The following is an 18,880-nucleotide window of genomic DNA, read 5'->3' on the forward strand; positions in this document are numbered from 1 at the left end:
TTGGTCATAGACAGTATTCTCAGCATCATTTCCTATCTTGTTTGGATACACGTGGCAATATTTCTTTATTGTTTTTGTTTTAGTAGAAAAAAATAAATCAGATGCATTGCATTTGCTTTCATTACATGAGCATGTCTATCAGAACACTGACCAATCTACAGTAGCTACTTTCTTCAGCATGTAAAAAACAGTTTTGAATGCAATAAAATTATTTAGATTTCAGAAGACTACAGCTCTACTCACCGACAACACTGAGTCCAAGGAGATGAAAAGGTTTGTGGATGCTGACCTACCTCAAAATCTATCAGCTGCAGGTTGGCAATAAGGGTCACTAGAAGGCCACTGTTATATAGCTCTTGCGCCAGCTGAGCCACGATTTCTGTAGGTGGCTCCTTGTCTGTGGTCCCACAAAGAATTTCCTTCATTGCTTGCAGAGATTTTGACACTTCTTCCGATGCCTGTTCACCAGCAGAAAAGGGTTTTGTTTAAAAAAAGAAAACATAAAAGAAAAAAAAAAATTATTTTAAAAGACAAACAGCTCAAACCAAAGGCTTCTAACTGTAGTTACAATGATCATTATCTATTGTAAAATGGTTTTAATAATTTTATGTAATCAGTGAGGCTAGAACATCCACACCAGATCCTGCAGGTTCTACACAAGCACACAGATATACTCAATTTAAAAACGGCATGCCATTACTTACAGACCACAGGCATAAAACAGGGGCAGGAATGCAATTACCAACTGGCATCAGCAAGATCCTTTATGGGTTTGGAGACAGGCGCTTCCCCGCAGAAGCAGCAGCACTTTCACCATCGCTCCCCCCATCCTCCCCATGCACACATGTGGGGCAAGAGGTGCCAGATGGAGCTACCGAACCCTCCAGCTCCTCCCGCCAGTAGGGTGGCCACTGTCCTGCTTCCCCATCAACTGCTTGCTGTTGGACTGTCCCAGCTACTCTACTGGTAACCCAAATAAATCCTTGTACCCCTGCCAGTTTTACATTGCCACCACCTATTTCTCCTCATTACGTGTGGCTGGAGCCAGCATCTTCCTCAAGGGATTTGCCTACTGAGTGCACAGGCACTTCAGTCTCAGGTTGGGAAATTAATTAAATTAAACAATTTGCTTTAGTAAAGCTCCACAGCTGCCACCAAGTGAACTAAAATTAAGTCTTTCACCTTTTGCTCCCACCTAGTGTATACTAATTCTGTGCAGTGTTTCAGGGAGCTAATGTAGAGGACAAATCAGGAATTATCTTACAAAATAACTTGACCAGAAAGCTTACAACAGGAAAATGAAAGAGAAACATATAATAGGTAACAACTTAGTATTCGTGGCAGTCATAGAATCACAGAATCATAGAATCTTTGGGTTGGAAGGGACCTTTTAAGGTCATCAGCAGGTTTAAATCAGATGTGAATGATAATGTCCCACTTCCCAAGGGAAATGACCACTGGCCACAGCACAGCAGCTCTGCCTCATGCTCTCCTCCACTTTGTATAAATAAAGACTCTGTGGAGCAAAGGTAGGTTTTTTTTCACACATGTCTGTGAGCTTTAAATCCCACCTGCTCTAGCCGTGGAGGCAATGGCTCTTTCTGGGTCGGGGTATATTTAATACATGCGTGACCCGCAGCAAGGCTTCTTGGATTTTTTGGCAGGGAGTGGGAAGACAGTAAGGGACAGGTTTGAAAGTAAATCTGAGAAGGACAGCAAAGTGCCAGGCAAGATGGTTAAAGATGATGAAGATAAGACAGCATTTCACATCTGTATTGCAAAACATTTATTTGAAATTAGCATTTTGTTAGCTTAGCAGGAGAAAAAACAAAAAAAACCCAAAAAATTAAGACACACAGAAAACCCAAGAGTCATTTGTAAAAGCTAACTGGACATTAACGGATGTTCAAAGCCAGATCAATAATTTCAATGCATCTCTCATAAACTGAAAGCAAAAATGCCATGCTTTCAAATATCACCCCATCAATCTGCATAAAATAACCCCACAGTGCTCCGGAGAGGCATCTCTCAACTGCTGCTCATGTCGCAACACTTCAATACTGATTTAAATCACAGATTTTATTCACATTAGTGAATAAAAATCCTAGAAAAAGCCTAGAAGTCCTAACAAAAACCAATAAAAAGCCACTTTCACATTGCATCTACCTGGAAAATTCAAGCATTGATTTTGCACAGCATAAAGAAATGTTCTCCCCCAATCTCTTTGTACCTACTCTCAGTTTTCTGCTAGTTGAGATAGGTCAGCATGAGCGGCGTGTAAATGAATATGACTATGTGATAACCTTAACTACAGAAGTCTTCTTGTTCCTTACCGTCACTCAGCAAATGAGCCTCTTTTTACCTCAAATGTTAGTGGTATGTCACTAGAGATATCCCACAGAGTACAGATGGGATTAACAACAGGGGTGCTACCTTGGAAACTAAAGCTCTAAATCTTTATAAGAGCTGTGCAAATATTTTCATATCAAAGGAAAAACCCATACATTCTTGGCTTTTCACCCATTCTGCTAGGCAGGGTGTGAATATCTCTGGCATTCTGTGGTTAAAAAAAAATTAATACCTTTCCTTTCAAGTATAAGTAGTCCTTTCTGATATGTAGAAAAGTGCCTGCAAGACTTAGCTTTAGGTTTAATTCTCAAAAAGAAGGCCAAAAAGTAAAGTGCTGCAGGAGAAAATGAAACTAGAGAACACCATGGTGTTGATGGACATAACTGGGCACCACAACTGTATTTCTCTAATCATCTGCCATCCCATCCGTTCATCTTCTCAGCTTTTCTACATGCAATTTACATTTCACATTTAACTTCTTCCCGCTTCACATCCTCTGGATAGTCTGTGGTTTGACATTCAACCCGCCACCAAAAGCTATTCCCGGTCAGATCTAAGGACCACTCTGCATTGGATATCCCTCATAATCTATCTGGAGGAAAACCGTAATCCCAAACACAGATTCTTAAATTAACAGCCGCTTCTAGCCTCCACTTTGACATTTCCACTTAATCTTACAGCATTTTTAGAATAATACTTTAAGTACATAAGCACTGTTTCTGGGATGGAAACTTCTTCAAGACTCAGGGGGAAAAAAAAAAAAAAAAAAGACATTCCAAGATCCAAGGACCCAAGATCTGTCCAAAACAAACAACAAAGCAAATACATTCACTCAAAGACATGGAAAATATGAGACAACAGAAACGTAGCTGCAGAACAACTTGTCGTAAGAAGCCAGACTGGTCCTGACCCTCTTTAGGAAAATTTGCAAAAACCAACAAAAACCTCAGCAAGATACCCTTCCCCCCAATGATGCCACAAACAGAATTTCAGTGACAGAAAAAGAAGAAAGACTTGATAGAAACTTTGAAGTCTATTATGACTTCCATACTACTTTTTATTTTCCATCAGCAGCAACAGCAACAATAGCAAAGTGCTGCAACTGTCACTTCAGCAGAAGTTACAAAGCAAAAGAAAAGGTTTCATGAAATATCTAAGCACTTGAAGTCATTTGCCTCATTCTTGCAATGAAGCACAATCTTATTTCCAGCAGATTTTCCTTTTACCCTCTAGGTACAAGTCCTTTATATCACGACTGAATTTATGCCATTATATTTAGAGAAGATGGTGTGAACAGAGGGGAAAAAAGGGGAAGAGGAGAAAACTAAATACAGAATCCTAAACAGAACAGCTTATATATATCACATACAAATGTCAAAGTGGGATATGCTGAGCTTTGACAGTTAAAGTTGCAGACAGGGACAACAAAGCACAAGAAAAAATACAAGGCTAATTCCCAGCACACACATCAATTTAGCGTTTGAGTTGCTGTCACTGCACAGACGTCAGGATCTTGACCTCCTAAAGCAACTTGCACCTTTCTAGTCTACAGGCATCTCAGTTCACAACATCCAAATTTGGGAGGATCCTGTTCCACCACAGAACACTAAAATTCAGGGTGGATACATGGGTAAATTTCAGATGAGTTACAAGGTTGATTTGCCATAGCTGTGTAGGGAAAATGAAGGAGAGCACAACCCATACCCACCTGTCCAACAAAGGCAGTTTTTTCAATGATGGCCATTTCTCCTCTACTTTCACCCAACATAGGACTAATGAGTTATATCCAACAAGAAATAACTCTTTATCCACAGAGCTTAGTTTATAGTTATCGGCAACCCACAAGAGGTTTCTGGGTCCACTTTGAAATGCAACATTTTGCGTAAATGTTGAAATCGTAACAATCCTTGGATTATTCTGCTAAACCTACTGGACTAGATCATCTACAATAGCCTTGGAGCTGGAAAACTGACAAAACTGATATAGGTAAGCCTATATAACTTCTCTAAGTTAAATTATAAATGTGTTCAACCTCCCCTGCTTATAAAGTTCATTTTTGGTCAGCATTACTGTGTCTTTCCAAACCTACCAACAGCTTCAGCAATGCGAGTTCAAAACTTTATGAGTTGAAGATACTTGTCTCAAGGTTGTTTTCCTCATAGATCAAAGTCTTGTTGTTGTTGACTTATCGGGATCATAACACAAAGAAAGGAGCTTACGGAGAAATTATTCCCTGAAATTCTATATGAAAAAACAATCTTCCCTGAAAGACCTCAAGACTCTCCTCTCCGCAGCCTAACACACATGTGAAGACCAGCCGATTTTATTGCAAAGGTCCAGCCTTTACTACAGAATGAGTAACGCTACTATGCCTATATTGAAATATTTCTGTACACCAGCGTTGATCTTCCTTTCCCATAGCGCTAATATTGGGTTCTTCAGTTTAACTTGCTTTGCCAGGTCTAGAAGGCTATTTCTGAGTTTCATCTATCTTTTTTCGACTGACCTCTACAGGAGGGCCAAAGTGCATGACAATGTTCTTATGGCAGTAATTTAGCATTATTAAGAAATGCTGCAAAACAGTTAATTTTCTTCTCTATATTCCACAATTATACAAGACAGTTCAATAAGGAGTGTCTTGGTTTTTTTCATTAAGGGATTACAAAGAAATCCTCCAAGTCTTAATTTTTTTCTTTCTTCTAAAATCTTCCAGAGAAATTTTAAAGAGTAGCATGAAAGGCTAAAACAAAGGTCTTATCTCCTGTTCATGCAGAAAGCTGAATTTTTATTTCTATAATTACATGAGTTGGGACTTTCTGTACTCAAAGGCTAAGCTGTTTTATCTGCAACACTGCTTGTGTGTGATATCGCAAAATAAACAAAGCAGATCTTCTGCTTCAGAAATCAAAATTTTATACAGGCATTTTTTTAAAAACCCCATAGCACACCTCAGAGATACTTTACCAAGAGTCCCTGACTTCAGTAACTTCAGTTTCTAGCTATTCCAACTGGCTTAATAAAAATTACCTCTACTTACTAACCTTGCCCTTCCCCTCTCCTTAGCTACTTGCAGCAATTTCACATTTATCTTAAAAGTGCCATGGTAAATGCTCGTGATACAAACCTATTACGCTTGTCAAAGAGAGAGAGAGCAGAACCTCCTGTTATGCAATGTAGCTCTATTGCATCTTTTTACTCCTCCCCAAAGAAGATTACAAAAACTGTAAGTGAACAAGTATCTGGCCTTGAATAATCAACAGTTTGAGCTCCTACACATGAATTGCAACTTTGCAAAACCTTCAGCTGATTGTCTCTATTTTACCTCTGTTTCACCAAGAGGTTAGAGGTTTCACACGTACGTACATATGCTACAGGTCAGAAGCGCTTAGTCTTACTTGTATTCATCCGGGGACTTAATACAACATTTATGACCAACCATAATAGTAAAGAAAAAAACAGATTGCATGAACTTTTTCCATCTTTTCAAACTCAGATACCAAATACACATAAGAAAAATACAGGATGCCTGACATCTGGCATCTGCATAGTGATCAGGAAATCCTCAGTTGTTCATAAGAATATGGCGAATAGGATCGTACAGCTTCTGTTTGTGTACCTAGCATATTTCCAGGGCAAAAATCTCTTTCTAAACTGTTGCTGTCTTGCGCAGCAGCAGCCAGTAACACACACAGATGCCTGCCAGTGTGATGTTAAATACTCCAATGTGTGATTCACTGAACTGCCAGTACTCCACGCTGTATATTACAACCAAAAGCATAAAGTTGTTTGGTTTGGTTTTATCTTGTTTAAAAATATTCTCACTGTGTGATTCAAACCAATTTTTCTCCTTAAAAAATAGTGCCAACACAACTCTCTCTACATGCAACTGTAAGGACTCCCAATAAAAGCCATTAGCAGAATCTGAACCCAACATCTATGTAGCCTCAGGACCATCCCAACTGACTTATTCTTGGTACAATTTCATGCTAAATGAATATATAGGAGCAAATTGTGGACATTTTGGATTGGGAAGCATGAACTCTGTCATTTAGCACAATTTTATGGCCTAGTACTCAAGGAAGCTGGCAAAGACAATTTGGCCAAGCAGGCACAACAGGGAAATGCCTTTTAAAAGGATGAATGATTAAATGGAAGGGACAGGTTTGCCCCACCTGGACATAAATTCCTTTCCACTGTTAATCCTGCACTTAAGACAGAACTAAAGGTTGTAAGGTCCTTAAAAATAAATTAAAAAAGCAACCAGAAGAGTCAGTCTTTAAACTCTTGGCACCAGCACCTGATAGTATCTGGAGTTTCTCCCATCTCTAGAGCAATAACAGGCCTTAACAGAACAGGGAAGCTGAAACATGAAACGCTTCACAAAACCCCAGGACATGCAGAGCTAGAAGGAAGGGGTGCCAAGCCCTTCTTATCTCACTCTCTTGGTTTCAGTGTGCAGCAATGAAGTCGAAGGCGATTTTGCAATTGACTTTGCAGCTGCCGAATCACATCCATGGGTATTCGTGTTCACAGCAGTCACGCAAGCATTCTTCCATGCAAATGCACATCATATCCTCTGCATACACCTCATCTTACACACTGGTCCCCAGCCGCTTTATCAACGCAGGAGCAAGCTAGGTGAACAGGAGATGATAATGTCATCATTGCCATGTAAAAAAGCAGGATTTATTGATATAAATATTTGTTCTGGAAATCTTAAAGTCTTCAGTAAAGTAACCTTAATAAAATGCTGCTCTCCTGACCCTTCTGAACAGTACCAAATTTGTTACAGTACACGGAGATGAAGCAGAGGACAGATTAGAGTGACCTACCTGAACAAGCAGCCTCGTTAGATATATTTAAGTGAAAGGGGCAGAAGCTATATGCTCCAGGTTATTTTACATCTAGCTTCACTACATTTCTGAACACTGGCTAAGGGTGCTGCAGCCTGTGGTCCTGCCAGCCAGGAAAACACTCGGCATGGCTCCCTGAACCAGCTCTACCTCACCTGGGTTCATCTTCTGTGACAAACCCAAGTCCTGGACCAGCTACGCCAGAAAACAAATCCTTCAGCCCATCTAGGCCAAGCGCAAAGATTAGGCCAAGTTTCAACCGACTCCAGGTCTGTTTGCTCTACTAAATTAAAAGCCTGTGACACTTTGTCAAAGGCTTTTGCTGCAGGGTGGGTTCAGAAAACGCTACCAAACCTGTAGACACCGCAGATGGCACTGAGTCACGGGTGCCGCACCCGAAGGTGTTTGGTTAGCAGCGAGAGGGTGATGTGTTCGAGGACATCCCTCGGTGACACACGGGATGCCGCCTGCACTGCTTTGTGCTGACCGGGCTCAGCAGCTCAACAGGAGACTCCAAGAAGTCGGGATGTCGCTCCCCTTTTTTTGTGAGATGGGTCAGACATCCTTTCTATTAATGTTCTTTTACAACATTCATCAGGGAAAGACATGGCAGCATATCAGTAGTAAATGAAGCAGTATGACCAGTGTGTCACATACTGTCCATTCTTCCTCAGGTTTAACAGATCTGCCCACTTGACATCAGCACGTCTCTCCTTTTGCTCCCTATTTACGTGCATCCTCTGAACACTACACAGGAGTTCGTACCAGAAGGAAGGAAGACAGTCTAAGCTCTGAAGGCTTCATCTCCTAGGTATTTAAATACTTCCCTGCTTTTCTAGTTAATTCCAGAATGGGTATTTCTCATTAAATCCAAGTACAGTTTGGTTCTACATGACTGAGATTAACTTTTTATGGCATTTATAGAATTCTGTAATAAAATGTGATTAATTGTTCTTCACTGCAACAAAGCCTGAATAGGATGTCAGCAATTGTACGTGTTACAAGAACACCTTACTTATTTCTGATATTGGAAGAGAGGAGGGTGCTTGATAAAGAAGGCTTTAGTCAACCTTTCCAGCTCCGTCTTACCCTACTTAATCCTCCTAGATTACATTTTATTTGCCAGTGCTGCTATACTTTCTTTAAAATAGATGTTATTTAAAGAAAAAATTAAAAGAAGGTATTAGAAAGAGCACTTCAAAAGAAGAGGAGCCACATGTGGTGGCAATTCTCAACCTGTGGTCTACCAACCGTCAGAATGTAGCTGAGAAAATGGCAAATCTTTAAGCACACATATATCCATACAAGCAAACAAACAAAAACACCCACCCATAAAATAGAAGTAAGGACCAAACATTCAAAATTAGCCTATTTTTCAGTTGAGAGTGTTTAAAAAGCATTATGGCAACACTACACACATTAATAGGTTTTAAAAAAAAAAAATACACATGGAGGAACTGGGTCAAATTCAGTCCTTATCTAAGAAGACAGATGCTAGCACAGTCAATAGAATTCAGTCAAAGTCTGATGGGTACTATTCTATGACTAACAAAAAGCATCATTAAGAAAGAGTGCAAACTTCCGTATATTTTGCATGTACGTGGAAATGTGTCTCAGAAAAATATGTATGATTGCCTTTATACTTACAAGTGGCTTCTCTGCATTCTGTCTATCATGTCCTCCTCCCTCTTCCCATTACTCAGAAAATCTTAACTGATGTGCTGTAAAGCTCCCTCTACCTGCGTACTGCACAGCTTGGTAGGAATGATCATTTCTGCATTATTTAAAGGCAGTCCCTTGGAGGCACAGATGGTTCCTGCTGAAAGTCGCACAAAGTTGGATTAGGAGCGTCAAGCCTCTTCCTGTCCAACCTCACGCCCCCCCCAGCTGCCCAGGGCATTTTCACCTCATACGTATGATTTCTCAACTGGGAAAGGAAATGAGGAGGTTCTCCACTAGCCCTGCTGTTAATTTAGGCTTTGCCACATTTCTCTGCCAATTCTGGCTGTATTAACAGCTTTTAGCTGTCTCAGCCCACATACCACATTGGCTGTACTACAATAACAGCTCAATTGTCACAGGATAAATCTTCTTGTTTAAGCATCTGAGACACGTCCTAGTTAGAAGCTGTTCTGCACACGAGCAAAATCAGGGATGCTGTGGAGTCATACCCTAGAAGGCCCGGGAACCTCGGTTTTATGGTGAGGTACCCATCCAGTCCTTGCAGCAGACAAGGAGCCAGAAATCTGAAAAACTGGAGAGCCTTGATTCCCAAACTTCTGCATTCACAGGCCCACAGGGTCCAAAACCGGCTCTGGGATGTCCAGGGTCTCTGGCTCTTGCAGGAGCCAGACCTCTGGGCCCTTTTATGAAAGCATGACACATTTCATCTCCCTTTGGAAATCAAATCAGAGGTAAATTCAAAAACCTTGCTGGGTTTTGAAGAGCACAGAGTACAGCACTGTGCTTTGTTTTTCTTTGCTTTTGTTTTCAGCTGAATTTCTCTCATCACATTCATGAAAAGACAAGATGCTCTTCATTAGTATTATTAAGTGAGTAAGTTTTGAAAACCTCAGTGCCACTGAAAGTCTCCCCATCATATTTTCTTCTCCAATTCAAAATGCAAACAACACTTAAGAACAGTTTTACTAAGCCCACAATCCTGTATGGATAGTAAAAGATGTGATGGGGTGATTGTTTTTACAAGTTATTTTTCCTGCCATTTTTTAAAGTTTATCATTGTCACAGTACTGAAGATATTCCTTCCGGTTTACTTCCCTAAACTCAGGAGAATGAATCTGGCTGTTTTCTTTAATAGGTATTTATTTCAGGACAGCTCAGTGCAACACTTTAGATGAAATGTCACTGAGGAGTCTCACGTCCTCCCTTCCGAAGGGAGAAAGGCCCTATGTGCTTCCTCTACATCGCAGTGCAAAGTCCTGAGTCAACAAGCCACGTAAAGCTTATGTGTAAATACCGTCCGAAACAAGGGTGCTTTCTTCACTTTCTGCCTTGCTGCTGAAGCGACTACCTTGTTCCTCTTCCCTCTTCTCCCCCAATCACCCACATTCACCCCAGGAACAGCGATAAAGTGCGGCAGAAAAATACTGAAAACCAACCTCCTCCTGTGAAATAAGCGCTATCATTAAATTTGCGAGCTGTTTCCATCCTAATATGCAGGGGGAACGCTCCCATATCTTTTGCTTTGTGAGGAAAACATACACCAGCTGTTCTGGCTTTCATGAAAAATTTACATTGAGTTCTTGATTTTCTAAGAAGTCTGAATTTCTCCTCCTTTGTCACTGACACCAAAATAAACAAACCAGCTCAAAGCCAAAAATCCTCAAAACCACAACCCAGAGTGGTCATGCTGCAAAGCAAATAGAAAAGAAACCCGAGCCTAGAGCTTCTGCTTTGAATGTCTTCTTTAATCAGGCTCCGAAGGATGAATTCAGCAGGGGAGGGCAGACTGTTGGTTTCTTTAGTTACTTAAATTTTAGTTCAGAGTCAAATTCTCTCAGTGCTTTTCAGTTAACCGAAGCTATTTCAGCGTGAGATATCAAATACCAGAGGCCTCCCTGAAATACGTGTGACTGATCTTACATAATTAACATGCTCTAAGCTACTTGCTTTGAACCAAAAAGATTCAAGAGGATTTCACTAAGGGTGCAAAGGGCTCTGTGCTTACCTTTTGCATTGGGTTTGTTCTAATACAGGCTCCTGTACAAAGTGGAGGAAGCACAACAATGCACACACAAACATCAGCCGCAAGAAAACTGTGTTAAATCCCCTGACATTCAGTTTTAACCTAAAAATTAGTTTGCTGTTAATTAATATCATATACTTCTACTACAGTAATAATATAGAGGGCCAGAGTCTAAGATAAAAAAAAAAAAAAAATTGATTTTATGTAAGCACATTTTGTATGCTTCTCAACTGGTCGCTGGAAGAGTGGCAACAGTAACTCAGGTCTGTGTCACAGAGTTAGAGGAGAGCAATAGTATTAGCAAAAACTTAGCACTATAATTAGAATACGAGTAGCGCAGCTCGTTTAGGAAGCACTAACACAGAGAAGGTTGGAAAGGATTGATAGAGTGAGATATCTTTCATATACACCTGAATACATACAGGTTTGCTCTTTTATGCAAACAGTGTTCATCAGAAGTAAGTTTTGCTCTGTGGGTACCTACACATTAATTGTCCCTCTCATTTGTTATCCTGCTAAAACAATAATATAATGCTTTTCAAATAGCCTTCCAAGCTGTTTTGTTAGATGCATTACTATTTAAAATAGTAGATCACCCTTCATTTTGGCTGAGGCTCCAGGATCTCAAAATTTTCTTTTTGACCCCTGGATCTGGTGTACTTATGCAAAAGCCCCCTGATTTCAGCAGGACTGTTCAAACACAAAGCTACTTACATGTGCAAGCCCCTGCAGAACTAGGGTAGAGAGCAAACACAATTTTATTCCCTTTATTCTACTGTTTTTCTGGCATAAAAACCTTACTGGTCTTCTTCAACTTTACCTCATACCTTGTCTGTCTTTTTGTCTTGTTTTTCCAATATGGCCATGTTTTCTTTCAGAATTTTCACAATCTCAGCAGGGTTTTTGTGCGATTTACTAAACAAAGGCATGGTTTTTCTTCACCTGGATTTCTTCCTTCAGGACAGAAGAGGACTGCCTTAAATCAAAAGAGAAACAAAAATAGCTTTTAAGGTTTATACGAAAATGCAATAAAAACACACAAAGACATTATGAACAAGAAAAGGTTATGCCTCAGGCGCTGTATTTTGCTTCAGCTACTCAGTAGAGCAGTAAAAGTTCTCACGTACAGTTACTGCAAACTCATCCGGGATTCGCAAGCCACCGTTAGCACATGGACAGCAACTACTCAGCACCTGCACAGGGGCTGGATGCTTCGTAAAGCCCTTGACCTACAGGTCAGTGCTCCAGCAAGTCTATGCCTATGTCCAACGTCTTTTGGACACTGCATATCTGGCAGGCTTCCCTAGATGTCTGACAGGGGTTTCTGCCAAACTTCACTGGTTTCATCACAATGCAAATAACTAACTGTAGACGCCAGTGTACCAAAAGCATCCTTTGTTTAGAGCGTTGCAAGGTAAGGTCCCAGCTTCTCCACCATTGCTCCTTCTTCTTCAGCTGCTTTTCTTTTTCAGCCTAAAGCTTCTCGAGAAGAAGCAGTTAAAGCTACCCCCTAAGTCTGACAAATTTCAAGCATCTATGGGTCAGATCTCACTTGTGTAAAGCATTGCCTGAATTAAACAAGGAACAGAGGATCAGGCCCAAATATGGCCACAAATGCTTTCATGACATTTAAATGAAAGACTGAGCATTTTAATGAAAATGGCTTGCTTTGTTTCATTTAAAACATTCTTCCTCTGTATGGTTAGAAAAGCAATTACCATATCACTGTATTTATACAAGAAAGACACTACGTAGCTTAGTTTCTGATCCTACATAGCATTAAGCTGTGAATTCCCATGGGTTTTGCTACAGGTCCGGTACAAAGATCTACTGAAGTCAATGGGCAAGCTACAGTTGGGAGTATGCTCTGGTTAAGGCAGTACTACTTTTTCCAGGGAGAGCACAGCACCATTCTGGACTGCACTCCAGTTTGTACAATAACAAAGAAGAGGTAAAAAAAATCCAAAAAAACAAAAGCAAATATAATCTCAAACTTTCATCTCTTTCCACAGCAAACTACAACCATCACCATCCCTTCCCACACACATTTGCAAGATTAGCTGTGAAAACATATACACAAACCACTTCAGTCTCCTTATCCTTCTTCAACACTTACAATTGAAAAAATGCTTTATACAAGAGGTTTTAAAGGAGAGAATTAAATGAGCACAATGCACACAGCATAAAGAAGAAAACACAGCGGTCCCAAAGAACCCACTCCTCTCACGCTTCACTGTTGCTACTGACATGCTAGAGTCCATCAGGAAGCACGACTCGCTTTGTGGCATAGATCCATGTGTTACTAATCCTCAAATATCCTATGGAATTAATACCCAGATTAGATATACATTCTATTTCAACTATAAATAGCAACTATATAAAACAGTCAAGTACAAAATTCAAACCATAGAGGAGTGCTTCAGAAAAATAAAAAATAAACCCATACAGACTCTGTTCTAACATCTTATTAAAACATCTCAAAATATTTTTGCAGATTATCTTTACAAGAACAGTTTCTATGACACACAGGAAATATTTTTAAATGTCCTATTTAAACCAAAAATTCCTTTATACTGTCCAGAGTAGGTGAATTTGTATATAGCTTCTCATTTGTTGCTAGGTCAGTTTTACAGAAATATATTCATGTTCAACGTCTGAAAGCTCACCGCTTTTCGATTTCAAAGTTCCTCACGATTCAGTTCAAACTCATTTTTATTTCTGCAGTCTTGGCTACATAACCTTCACTCCATGGCCGAGCTCTCAACTGTAGAGTCCTGCTCCCATGGAGCTCACAACTGCAAGCTTTGGCAGCACCATCCAACTAGCAATAGAAGCAGAGTCACACCTCAACCTGACAACCTGCAAGACTGAAGACTAGGTGTACCAACAGCTAACTCATTTGGGCACATTCAGCTACATACAAGCACCGGAAAAGACTGGGATGCCAGTATTAGATGATAAATTTGTTTAAATGCTGCTAGCAAGCACCAAGCACCTGTAATTCTGCACACGCTGCAATTAGAAGATTAATAATTCACAACACACTTTGAGAAGGACCTGATTCTGCATGTTTTTATTATCCATGAAGACACAGCATGAGGATATGAAGATGCAAGAGAAAAGCAGGAGCTTTAACAGGCACATTGCATTTCAGAAAAGAAGTATTTTCATCCAAGGTGGGGTAGGTTCATTCAAATTGCTGAAGCCATCCCTTCATCTTCCCCTTTTAGAAGTCTCCCCACAAGAAAAAGAAAAGGGGGACATAATTTGATTTTTAAATTGAAGTACTCATGAGCTAGAGGGTCTGAGATTTTTAAAAAAGGAAGTCCACATTTCTAACTGAAATGTTGACTATAAATTATAAACAAATTTTCCTCCCAAGAAGTAACTTACATACCTGTCTGGAGTATGATGTCTGTATTTAAATAACCACTAATTTGGCCATAAAATTCCAACAGCCAGGCTAGCACTTTTCCACTGTATAGTTCCAGTCTCACCACCAAGTCACCACAGCACTGCTCAGTGATAAAATACCATTTCTCTTCGCTACATACCCTACCAGTGTCCTAATCGCAACAGTGAAATCGCCAATAATAGGGCAGGAAGGGACTGAAGAGACTGATTAGTTCATGCCTCCACTGAACAGAGCCAAGTCTCTGCTTCACTTCATTTATCAGTCTTACATACAAAGCAAAGCATCCACTGTATGCAAGCAAAGGGAGACAGAGAGAAAAAGGGGAAGAGCCCCAGATGTGCAAAGATTGTATTTACCCCTTTTCAGGACACAGTTTTTAACCCATCAGCATCCAGCAAAAGATGATCCATCACTTCAGAAAATACATACTGGCAGCTGCAGCTTATGGTCCCTTTAGTTCTCCATGCAGGAATCTTCTAGAGGATATTCACAATTACAGGTAGAAGCAAAGAAAGTCACTTTGCTGAGATTTGGGAGTTGAACTTCTTAGTCTTATGGCTGGCTATTCCATAAGACACGTGGCAAAACAAGGACTCCTCTCCTCCAGCTTTGCTCCTCATGACTGGATTCTCCAGCATCAAAGAAAGCACAACCTCTTGCTAAAGCTCTTAACACAGATGGGCATTTCTGCCTTATCCTGCTCCTTGTAACAGGTCTCTGCTCTCTAAGCTTTACTTGGAAGGTCTTCTCTTTGGTAGAGGTACTAATTTCGTTTAAATTCCCTATTCCTTTCATCACTTATTTTCAGTCCATTTTTTGGAACTCGCTACTTTCCAGGCATCTAGCCCTCTGTCAAAGTTGCTTGAAATTGGCCAGTAAGTTCAAAAGTTACCATGACAAAAGAAGTAGGATGAGATATGGACAGTGTGACCACATAAGCTTTGTTTTCTCAAGAAACCAGTCTAAAAATAACTGATATACAAACGTGAGTATCAACTGAAGAGAGTGCAACACAGGCTTACCAAAGGTAGATCATACTACAATACCTTATGAATATATTTTTAGACAGAGAAAACACAGTAGAACCAATGCATCCAATATAGAAATACACAAAATTTAATATAGTAGAAAATAAACTAGTTGAAGGAAAATTATCATGCAAATGGAGACTGATTATCTCAGAAGGTAAGAGCAATTTGGGAATGGGATCATTTTAGAGAGGCATAGGAATTAAATACCCACCCAAAAATTGTGGTGGCTCAAAGCAGGAAGATATTATCAACACCGAAAAGGACTGGGATATCATTACCTGAGAAACTGTATTGTCTCAAGGACGGAGATAATAAAAATGGGACACAAATTAAGAGTAGAAAGTATCACTAAGATATCACAGAATCACTAAGGTTGGAAAGGACCTTCAAGATCATCAAGTCCAACCATTAATCCAGTGCCACCATGTTCCCTACCATGTCCTGAAGCACCACATCCACACGTTTTTTGAACACTTCCAGGGATGGCGACTCCACCACCTCCCTGGGCAGCCTGTTCCAATGCCTGACCACTCTCTCAGTGAAGTTTTTCCTAATATCCAATCTAAACCTCCCCTGGGGCAACTTGAGGCCATTTCCTCTCGTCCTATCGCTGGTTACTTGGGAGACCAACACCCTCATCGCCACAACCCCCTTTCAGGTAGTTGTAGAGAGCGATAAGGTCTCCCCTCAGCCTCCTCCAGACTAAACAACCCCAGTTCCCTCAGCCACTCCCCATAAGACTTGTGCTCCAGACCCCTCACCAGCTTCGTTGCCCTTCTCTGGACACGCTCCAGCACCTCAGCGTCCTTCTTGTAGTGAGGGGCCCAAAACTGAACACAGGATTCGAGGTGCGGCCTCACCAGTGCCGAGTACAGGGGCACAATCCCTTCCCTACTCCTGCTGGCCACACTATTTCTGATACAGGCCAGGACGCTGTTGGCCTTCTTGGCCACCTGGGCACACTGCCGGCTCATATTCAGCCGGCTGTCAACCAGCACCCCCAGGTCCTTTTCAGCCGGGCAGCTCTCCAGACACTCCTCCCCAAGCCTGTAGCGTTGCATGGGGTTGTTGTTGCCGAAGTGCAGGACCTGGCACTTGGCCTTATTAAACCTCATACAGCTGATCTCGGCCCATCGATCCAGCCTGTCCAGATCCCTCTGCAGAGCCCTCCTACCCTCCAGCAGATCAACACTCTCACCCAACTTGGTGTCATCTGCAAACTTACTGAGGGAGCACTCGATCCCCTCATCCAGGTCATCAATAAAGATATTGAACAAGACCGGACCCAGAACCGAGCCCTGGGGAACACCGCTTGTGACCGGCCGCCAGACGGATTTAACATCGTTCACCACAACTCTCTGGGCTCGGCCATCCAGCCAGTTCCTCACCCAGCGAAGAGTAAACCCGTCCAAGCCACGAGCCACCAGCTTCTCCAGGAGAATTCTGTGGGAGACGCTGTCAAAGGCTTTACTAAAGTCCAGGTAGACAACGTCCACAGCCTTTCCCTCACCCACTAGGTGGGTCACCTGGTCATAGAAGGAGATCAGGTTGGTGAAGCAGGACCTGCCTTTCAGGAACCCATGCTGGCTGGGCCTGATCCCTTGGTTGTCCTGCACATGCCCTGTGAGTGCCCTCAAGATGAACTGCTCCATGATCTTCCCTGGTACGGAGGTCAGGCTGACAGGCCTGTAGTTCTCAGGATCCTCCTTCCGGCCTTTCTTGTAGATGGGCGTCACATTGGCAAGCCTCCAGTCTTCTGGGACCTCCCCTGTTAACCAGGACTGCTAATAAATGACGGAGAGTGGCTTGGCAAGCTCCTCTGCCAGCTCTCTCAGTACTCTCGGGTGGATGCCATCAGGTCCCATAGACTTGTGCGTGTCCAGGTGGTTTAACAGGTCCTTAACTGCTTCCTCCTAGATTATGGGCGGGTTACTGTGCTCTCCATCTCCATCTTCCAGCTCAGGGGGCTGAATACCCTGCGGATGCCTGGACTGGCTATTAAAGACTGAGGCAAAGAAGGCATTAAGTACCTCAGCCTTGTCCTCGTCCTTGGAGACAATGTTCCCCACCATATCCAGTAAGGGATGGAGATTCTCCTTGCCTCTCTTTTTGTTGTTAATATATTTGTAGAAGCATTTTTGTTAGCCTTTACGACCGTGGCCAGACTGAGCTCTAGCTGGGCTTTTGCCTTTCTAATTTTGTCCCTGCTTGACCTAACGAGATCCTTGTACTCTTCGTGAGTTGCCTTCCCCTTCTTCCAGAGGTGGTAAAACTCTCCTCTTTTCCCTGAGTCCCAGAAAAATGCTGAACAGCAGAAGAGACAGAGAGGTGGTAGACACCCCATCCCTGGAAACACTCAAGGTCAGGTTGGAGGGGGCTCTGAGCGATCTGATCTAGTTGAAGACATCCCTGCTCATAGCAGGGGGGTTGGACTAGATTGCTTTTAAAGGTCCCTTCCAACCCAAAGCATTCTATAAGTATCTACTTCAAGCTGAGGACTTACCATGAAAAACGACAGACAACTCGTGACTACCCCTGTATTTTACAGACAGGAGAAAGACGGCCACAAATCTGTGATGAATTAAGGAAGTAATTGCCAGTAGAAATACAAAGGTATTCATGTCTTTGTACAAAGTCTTGATGGAACTTCATATGGAATATCATATACAATCCTGAACATCCACAGTCAAGTAAAATCAATGCAGAGTAGAGCGGGTGCAGAGAAGGACCCTAGGCTGCCTAGAAAAATAGTAAAACCAGCATGTCTAGGAGGCTAAAAGTGCTTGCCTTGGTAAGCTTGGAATAAAAATATAGGGAAGGCGAAGAAGTTATCTCAGCTCAAATAACAATAACACTTTATTTATGCAGAAGCAAATGGCTATACTTAAGCTGAAAATGTAAAGATTTCCAGCCACTGGAACTTTATGATTTTGAAATTACATACTCTACCAGGCACACTACAAAGCATCTGTTCATAAATTTTTGACACTGCTGTCTGTCAGCAAGGGACAGGGCTGAATGAGTCCCTTTATTTCCTCCTTTCTAGGAAAACTTTTTCCACCTAATGGTGATTCAACATATGTTTTTGTAACATCAGAAATGCATTGTGGACACTCCTGAATTTGTAATGGAGGACCAGCCAACTTCTGAAACATTTAGTTGTGACGATGGTATTTCACTGGTGAAATACCACCTTCCTCTTGTGAGGAGCTTATGAGACCAAAGAAAGAAACAGCTGTAACTCACTAGACCGACTCTCCTGACCTCGCGGGTTGTCTCTCCCGGTCATGGGGAAAATGCCCCAGCAGCACTGTAGGAGGAACGATGGTTTACAAAGCCTGCTGTTGCCATCAGTATAAACAGGATGTTTCATCCGCCAGAGCTGAAGAGTCCAGCACATTTTACAAGCTCTACTATTACAAAAATACTTTCAGGGAATATAATTCTGTGTTTGTTTCGGAGAAAAAATGGCACTGATTTTATTTTAGTAAGTGACAGAAACACCAAAAGGCAATTTTAAAGTATC

General features: G+C 41.5%; 1 protein-coding gene across 1 annotated transcript in view; it reads right to left on the reverse strand.

Moving 5' to 3' along the window:
• Positions 1 to 11,874, reverse strand: part of CAB39L (calcium binding protein 39 like) — a gene marked incomplete at its 3' end in the record, with an annotated part of 37,513 nt that extends 25,639 nt beyond the window's left edge. Inside the window, exons 1-2 of the mRNA XM_082001302.1 lie at positions 11,736 to 11,874; positions 294 to 458 (exon numbers count right to left, since the gene is read on the reverse strand). Of these exons, the coding sequence (XP_081857428.1) occupies positions 294 to 458; positions 11,736 to 11,837 (267 nt within the window). The 5' untranslated portion in view covers positions 11,838 to 11,874. The remainder of the gene's footprint in view (positions 1 to 293; positions 459 to 11,735) is intronic.
• Between the last annotated feature and the right edge of the window lie 7,006 nt (positions 11,875 to 18,880).

This window comes from Phaethon aethereus, assembly GCF_964289735.1.
Source record: "Phaethon aethereus genome assembly, chromosome: 1".
Taxonomy (NCBI): Eukaryota; Metazoa; Chordata; class Aves; order Phaethontiformes; family Phaethontidae; genus Phaethon; species Phaethon aethereus.